Raw genomic sequence first — 8,205 nt, 5'->3', positions numbered from 1 at the left:
GGGACCGGCAATGGGATTGCAACCCTCGGTGTTGCTCCCGTGCCTCGCTCAGCCAGTGAGCAGGTACCGGTCTGTATGTGGGATCCGAACCCTCGGGCGGGAGCGCCGCCGCGCTTCCCAAGCGGCGCACTATCCAGTGCGCCACCGGGCCGGCCCTATTGTGGAAGGTTTTGATGAGTCATGTATACACAAAATTCATAACAAGTATTTAGTTATAGAATATTGCCATTTGGGCTTAAGATAATTTTATCTGCTTTGTATCTATGGAGACTCAATCAAAGTGGAATATTACTTCTCTGGGTGGCATCTCGCAAGAGGTACTGGGCACCAATCATAGCTCATTGGCAAATTGATTAGTGCCCGCCAAGGTCTGATGCAGCTGGATCAGGGATAACTAAACAAATATATTTGTTCCTTAGGTATATAAGGAATGTGTCTCAACATAATGACCATACGACAAACCCATAGCTAACACTGTTCTCAATAGTGAAAAGCTGAATGCCTTTCCTCTAAGATCGGGAGGAAGACAAGATGTCCAATCTGCCACTTTTATTCAACATATCATCTCAGTGATATCTCATGGAGTCGTTTGCTTTTAGACTTAAAAAGTCAAGAAATAGACTATATTAGAAAAGCTATATTCATTCTATCTAATGCATCGTTTAAAATTTAGTAATAGTTAAATCAAATGTGAATATTTAAAGAAGTAAATACTTCTGATTGGAAGTAAACCAAGTCAGAAGTAGTGAGCAAAAAGTAAGGATCCAGGAATTGAATCCTCTCATATTCTGTTTAACCAAGTCTCCTTGTTTATTTTTTTTTAATCCAACATAAATGCAGGCTGGCTCCTCCTTCCTACCATACTAAGTGTACAGGGTTAGAATTTTTTTTTTCTTGTGTGGGTATCCAAGAAAAACTTAGAGGAATTTAATCATTTACCTGTGCACGTTTTCCCATGAGTGGGGACATGGGAATTAGATTACTGCCAATTAACAGAGGCAAAAAGAAGATTTGTAAAAGAGAGAAGATAGAAGGAAGAGAAACAAATTCTCCAGAAGTATGGGAACAGTGAGTATTAATTTCTTTAGTTTGGAGTAAGTGATTAGCAGGCACCTATCAAACAGTGGTCTGAGTGGTCTGCCTTGGGCAAGCTGACTATAAAAAGAGCTTTAATGATAAATCATTCACAAATTCATTGAGAGTCCATCTGCAGTGAGGGAGGCAGGCTGTCTTTGTGTAGTTTCCGCCACAGCTCTTGCTTTATCACTGCCACCTAAGCTCAGCCATGTGTGCACCGTCTCCTCCATCAGAATTTTCTCAAGGCAAACAAAACAAAACAGAACAAAACTTTCATCATGACCTGTTTTTCTCTTACAGTGTAAAAAGGGACCTCAAGAAAGACAAATCCTAATTCGTTAGGGATGTTTGCATTTTTTATTCCCATAGAAAGAAACAGTGTAATAGGCAAGACGTTAAAAATAATTCCTAATTTAAACCCATCCTAAGTCCCTTGGAACCATGTCAGGAAGGCTATATTAGTCAGCTTGGACTGATGCAACTAAATACCATAGACTGGGTGGCTTAAACAACAAACTTATTTTGTCACAGTTTGGAAGTCCAAGATTAAGGTGCCAGCATGGTTGGGTTCTGACGAGGACTGTCCTTCTGGCTTGCAGATGGCCACCTTCCTTCTGGCTTGCAGACGGCCACCTTCCTTCTGTGTCTTCACATGGAAGAGAGAGCAAGGGCTCTCCTGTTTCCTCTTATAAGGATACTAATTGTATTGAACCTGGACTCCACCCTTATGACCTCATTTAATCTTAATTACTTCCATAAAGGCCTTTTCTCCAAATACAGTCACATTGGGCACTAGACTTCAACAAACGACTTCGGGGGGAACATAAACATACATAACAGAAGCAAAATTTTGGTTACTGCAAAATGGGCCACATGGGGGCGCTGTGGCACCACCGAGCTCCAAATGTTTCCAGGGAGGAGTCCACAGAACTAGCTGCCCAGGACAGAGTGTTTCCACTGGAAAGTTCGATGACATAAACACAAATCTGCAGGTGTGCTGACCAAGCAGGGAGCCATGAACTTTACCTATGCAGTGGAGAGGGAGTCGGAGTCCTTCTGAGCTTGCAAGAGGGAATGGAGAGCCGGTGCTGGGCTGGGGCAGCCTGCATGCCTGGGGCAGAAACAAGCAGAGGAACAACTGCCCCAAAGAAGCTATGGGGATGGACGAGTGGCCTAACCCCAGCCCAGCCCAGCCCAGCCCTGTGTGCTGTGTGAGAGGCTTTGCAGGACAAGTGAGGACCTGTCAAGTGAGGCCAGGTGCATGAGAACCTGCTGAGACCATGACATCAGAGCAGTGACATCACAGCCTATCATCCTGTCAGAGAAGGGATGCCCAGAATCCAGCCCTCAGAGGGTCAGAACCCTGAGTAGGGTGACACTTGACCTGCTCTGCCCCATTCTGCCATGGGCTTCGCTCATCTGCTGTGTGGCCCTTTGCCTGCTGGCAGCAGAGGAGCTCTTGGTACAGGTGGAGCATTGCTGGGACATGCCTGATCCAAGGCACCATTGGGCTCCCTCCTGGGTCCTTTCCCCGTCCTCTGTCTACTTCCCTCACATGCCCAGTAGCTTCTACCCTGCAGAACCAGAAAGAACTAAACCTCGGGAAGCTTTCAGAGGGATGACACCAGGACAGTGACATCACAGGATACTCCTCCAATCAGGAAAGGCATGATCGAGAAACTCAGCTTCACCCTGAGCATAGAGGCCCCGTGCTGCCTGCCCTGGCTGTGCCATGGACTCCAGACTCCTCTGCTGGGTGGTGCTTTGTGTCCTGGGAGCAGGTGAGTCCTGTGGACAAGGAGCACATCTCCGTGCTGAGCTGCCGACCCCTGCAGCCTCCGCTTTCCCCTGTGGAAGCAACACCAGCCTCTCCCCTGTGGTCACTCTCCATGTGCTTTTCCCACAGGCCCAGTAGAGGCTGGAGTCACCCAAACGCCAAGACACCTGATCAAAACAAGAGGACAGGGAGTGACACTGCGATGTTCTCCTGTCTCTGGGCACCTCAGTGTGTTCTGGTACCAACAGGCCCCGGGTCAGGGTCCCCAGTTCCTCTTCCAACATTACAGCGAGGAACAGAGAGCAAAAGGAAACTTCCCTGACAGATTCTCAGCTCACCAGTTCCCTGACTATCGCTCTGAGCTGAACGTGAGCTCCCTGGAGCTGGGGGACTCGGCTCTGTATCTCTGTGCCAGCAGCTTGGCACAGCCCTGCAGAGTCACCAATGTCCTGTGCACAAACTTCCCGCCCCAATGTGGAACAACCTCAGACCTGACATGTGTGTGAGAACCTAGGGACAGTAGGGGGAAAGAGAAATGGTTTCAGGGCCCTGGAAAGTGCAGCCTGGGGCTTTTCCGCCGTTCAGGGTGGGACCAACAAGGCCACAAGGATCCGCTCAGAGGGTGGTGCTACTTCAGTAGGTTCATTCTAAAATCACCTTCTTTGCCTGGCACTGTATCCTCCAGAGGGAGAGGAAGCGTTTTCAGTATAATAGGTGGTACCTTCCTCTTTATGGAAGGAGGCCCATTTTAGGGTCAAGATTATTTAATAACTGTGTAGTGTAGAAGGAAAAGTCACAGGGGTTTGCTTTATACAGTTGAGGGAGAAGAAATGAAGATTTGGGAAAATTCAAGGAGAGAGAACATGATTAAAGATTGTTGAAAACAGCGGTGGAGTGACTAGGTGATAAAAAATGCTGTGCTCCATGATCTCTCAAAGGCTTTAGTACCAGAAAATGCAAAGCAAGGCCTTATAACAACTGGCATTGCCTGGCGGCTGGCCCCAGCTGGGGACATCACCACGTAACCAGTCGCCTGATGTGAGAACCCAGAATTGGTGCTGACATCGTATTTCTTGACCTCTGGCTCCAACCTGCCTCCTGAGGTACACAGGTAGGTATTTCCCAAAATGCAGAGGAGGTCTTGTCACCCCTGGACATAAATGGGCAACTGCTTTCGAGTTCCCCCCAAGACAAATTCTGCTTTCCTGGGACAGTTTCTGACACTCACCGCCCAGATCCAGTTACCTTCTGAGACCAACCAGCTCTTCAAACATTTCCTGAAACTCAGCAGCCTTTTGCACCGTCTGTGTTGGCTCACACTGTTCCCATGACCTGGAAGCCCCTTCCTCTCCCAAGACACGTCTGTCAAGGACTGGCTCACTCCTGCCTTGCTCTTTGCTACTTACCCTGACTGTCCCCTTTTCAGTACTATGTCACTCTCTTCCCCCATCTTCATAGGAAAAGCCAAGTATATAGTAGATAGTCTTTGATGTTTGTGAAATAAGACAATGCCCACTTACATAGAGCCCTGGAATATTCTATTCATATTCTATTAATGTGGTCAGTAGTTAGTGATCAATAGTATTATATTAAAATATTTATAGATTGTTAATATTAATAATTATATGAATATATTATTATTGTTAATATTATTCATCACAAACTACTTACTGGTTAGAGTTCATGGCACTTCTGCATGTTTATAGCAAATGTCGCACCCAGCTAAACAGCCTTCATTATAACTGGAAGGACTGTTTATATCAAGATTTTATAAATTTAGAAATAAATTTGTAAAATCTATAAATCCATTTTAGGAAGCACAGTATCTAAAATTTGGCAATGATTATTTTATTTTATTTTATTAATTAATTAATTTATTTTTAAAATTCTGTAAAATTTATTGGGAGAAAAGTTTGAGGAAACACCATCCAATGGAGTCAGAGAAGTGCTCCTGGTAATCGTTAATTTAAATAAAAATATGAAAAGCTATGGGTCTGGTTAGTCAGGAGCAGCTGTGGAATACAGTGTTTCCAGGCTGGATCTGCTTGATATCCTCACACTGCTCAATTTTGTGGCCCCTGTCATTCTGTTTTGTCTCTTCCATGTCAGCATACTAATTGCAATGCTGTACAATTATTTATTTTTTAGTGAAAATATTGGTTCATACATCCTCTCGCCTCCACTGGCTAAGGGTGGATTTGAAGATCAGACCTAAATCAGCAGGTCTGGGGAAGCACAGGGCGGGTGTGTGTGAGAGGGTGGGGAGGGGGGTTGCCGGGGTGGGGGTTGGGGAAATCGCTGTTCCTGATTTAGACAATTTTGAGCACGTCAGGTCAGGTGAGTCCAGGAGACTGTGGACTTTGGCCAGTTGGAGGCGCTGTGGATCCACAGTGCTGCAGGGACCCCTGGGGAGGGCTTGGGAGGCTGCTGGCAGTGCTTGGTGGCATGCTGGCATATCCCTTAGCCACATGTAGCTACTGAGCACTTGAAATGTGACCGGTGCCACAGACTGAAGAGATCATATTTTGCAGATATATGGTTAAATAAAATATTATTAAAAATTAGTTTCAGTTGTTCTCTGGGTTTTGTAATGAGACTACTAGGGAGGCGGGTGGAGTTTACCCAGTGCGTCCTGGGGAATGTGAAGTTAAACAGGCTCTTCACTGTCCAGGGAAGGGTAACCACTATTCTAGTCTTTACTTCCATGAGTTTGACTATTTTAAATACCTCACATGATCAGGCAGTATTTGTTCTTTTGTGGCTGACTTATTGCACTTAGCATAATGTCCCCCAATTTCATCCATGTTGTCACCTATGGCAGGATTTCGTTCTTTTTAAGGCTGACCAATATTCCACTGTGTGCACATACTACATTTAAAATCTACAGTATTAATGTATATCTGGCTGATTTTATGGAAATCATCTGTCACGTGAGTGGCAGGGTCATTTGTAGAACTGCAAGCAATGAGTACATTATGCACATTGACAGTTCAGCTCTGCCCCACCAAGAAGACTCAAAATAATAATAATAATAATAATAATGCCACCATTAGTTGACAATTTACTATATACCATATGAAAGTCCTTCACTTACAAAATTTCCATTAATTAGAAATGTATGTATCAGAAAAAAATCCTAAGGGGAACATGCTATTCTCATTTTACAGATAAGGAAATTGACCCATAAGTTAAATAATTTGACCAAATCGAAAAACTATTAGGACATAGTTCTGGGACTCAAATCCTAATTTGTCTCTAAAACCCATGTTTAAAACTATACTATAATGCATTTTCATAAAGAGTGATATGTATCTTCAAAAATAAGAATGCTGTTTCCTATCTCCCTTTCAGAACTGCTGGCTTTAATAAAATCATGGATAGAGATCAGTTTACCCTGGAGTCATTGGTGCAGGAAAAAGATGTGACCATGAGCCGTGACACCTGGTCCTGATCTGATTCCAACATCAGCCAGTCTAGATCTGAGGGAAGTTCTTGACATGTTAGGTTTACTTTTTAAATTTTTTTATCTATACAATGAGACTGATACTCTCCATCTCATGGGGTTCTATGCAAAATTTAATAACCATAAAGTAGCTAGCATATAATAGGAATCTGGACACCTTGATTTCCTTTGTTAATCTTGGAAATCTCTTCCCTCATTTACTATTTGCAAAGGCAGATATGGAGAAGCCACCATCCTCCAAAAAGCAAGGTCACTCACCAACAGGAGGGTGTCTGGCAGCTGCGGTCTCACTCCAAGCTCAGGAAGCAAGGGCTGTGGTGGACGTGAAGGTGCTCGAGCCACATTAGGCAGGAGTCCTATCTGTCAGTGAGATGACAAGAAACAGAGCAAGACAATTCTTCAAAGGTTGACGAGCCTGCCCCTGGGATTTGGAAACCAGAAACCAGAGAGAATCATCGCAGGCAGAAGATGTTAACAGGGCTGTGGTCAATTAAGCAAATTAGAAAAGGATACTTGAAGGAGTATTTGGGGCACAGGAGTCATAAAAGGCACCAGGAAGCCATAAGCATTTTCCCTAAGATTCTAGACTACAGAAGTACTTATTAGACAGCTCAAACCAGTATATTAATGAGGAATTATATCATCACAGGAATAAAATATACATGGAGTGTTACAAACTGTTTTACAAAAAGTCAAGAAAAACCTGGAAGGCTCGTGTCAATTCAGACAAGTGCATTCTTCCCATTCTAAGCTGTTCACTTGCACATTTACTTCAGATGTGACCATCTGGGGAAAGGGGTGTGGCCCCTGGTGACAGGAAGGCTCTGGGGCTCAGGCAGGGAAAGGGAGGTATCAGAATGACGCCTTCCAGAGCCCCTTCCCTTTTCATCAATGCCCAGACCCAGAAGGTCCTTCTGTTCTGCCTGGCACTGCCATGAGCGTCGGCCTTCTGTGCTGTGTGGCCTTTTGTCTCCTGCAGACAGGTGAGGCCTGGGTGGGCCACCCATGGGATTTCCAGGCTCCTGCAGCCAGTCTTTCCACTGGGGATGTGGCATCAGCTTTTTCCTCCTTCTCTGCAGGTCGAGTGAATGCTGACATCACTCAGAACCCAAGATTCCAGGTCCTGGAGACAGGACAGAGTGTGACACTGAGTTGTACCCAGGATATGAACCATGACAACATGTACTGGTATCGACAGGATCCTGGGCTGGGGCTGAGGCTGATCTATTACTCATATGGTGTTGACAGCACTGACAAAGGAGATGTCCCCGATGGCTACAGTGTTTCCAGATCAAGTACAGAGAACTTCCCCCTCACTCTGGCGTCTGCCACCCCCTCGCAGACATCTGTGTACTTCTGTGCCAGCAGCTACTCCACAGTGCTGCACGGCCTCCTCCTCTCTGCACATAAAGGCGGGGGAGGCTCTGCACCCTGACTTCAGTGACCCCCTTGGCAGAGGTCTCAGTACCAGGAACCTGGGAGCCCTGAGGGCCCTGGGCAGTGTGAGCCCCATCTGTGCCCAGGGCCTTCTCCAGGCAACCTCAGGCACAGATGTGTTCCTTCTTGCTCTCTGGTCTTTCCCCTGTAGCTCTCTCTTGGGTGGGCAAGGTGCTTACCCACATTTGACTTCTAGAAATAAGCCTGGGACTGAAGCCCCCTGGTTGGAAAGTGATATGTAACTCGGATACATCTAGACTCGGTCTCTTCCTGGGGACCACGTGGCTTTCTCTCTTTAGGGTTCTCGCCCAGCCCCACCTCCACTGGATCCCTACTCCTGCCACTTTTCCCTTATGGACAGTCACCCTATAACGCCCGCCAGTTTCCCATCCCCACCTCCCTGCTTTCTCTACTCCAGCCACGCTGCCAGCCCATCAGCTGCGCCTCGTTC

At 45.9% G+C, this 8,205-nt stretch overlaps 2 gene segments (V, D, J or C); both read left to right on the top strand.

Moving 5' to 3' along the window:
* The first annotated feature begins 2,797 nt into the window (after positions 1 to 2,797).
* On the top strand, positions 2,798 to 3,360 carry LOC103587345. The segment is given in 2 exon segments: positions 2,798 to 2,858; positions 2,984 to 3,360. Coding segments are annotated over 2 exon segments (426 nt in total).
* A 3,891-nt stretch (positions 3,361 to 7,251) lies between these two features.
* LOC103587344 lies at positions 7,252 to 7,752 on the top strand. The segment is given in 2 exon segments: positions 7,252 to 7,300; positions 7,397 to 7,752. Coding segments are annotated over 2 exon segments (405 nt in total).
* The last annotated feature ends 453 nt before the right edge of the window (positions 7,753 to 8,205 follow it).

This window comes from Galeopterus variegatus, unplaced genomic scaffold (genome assembly GCF_000696425.1).
Source record: "Galeopterus variegatus unplaced genomic scaffold, G_variegatus-3.0.2 Scaffold443, whole genome shotgun sequence".
In the NCBI taxonomy this organism is placed as follows: domain Eukaryota; kingdom Metazoa; phylum Chordata; class Mammalia; order Dermoptera; family Cynocephalidae; genus Galeopterus; species Galeopterus variegatus.
Note: the sequence above shows the minus strand (reverse complement) of the source record. Positions and strands in the feature narration are given on the sequence as shown.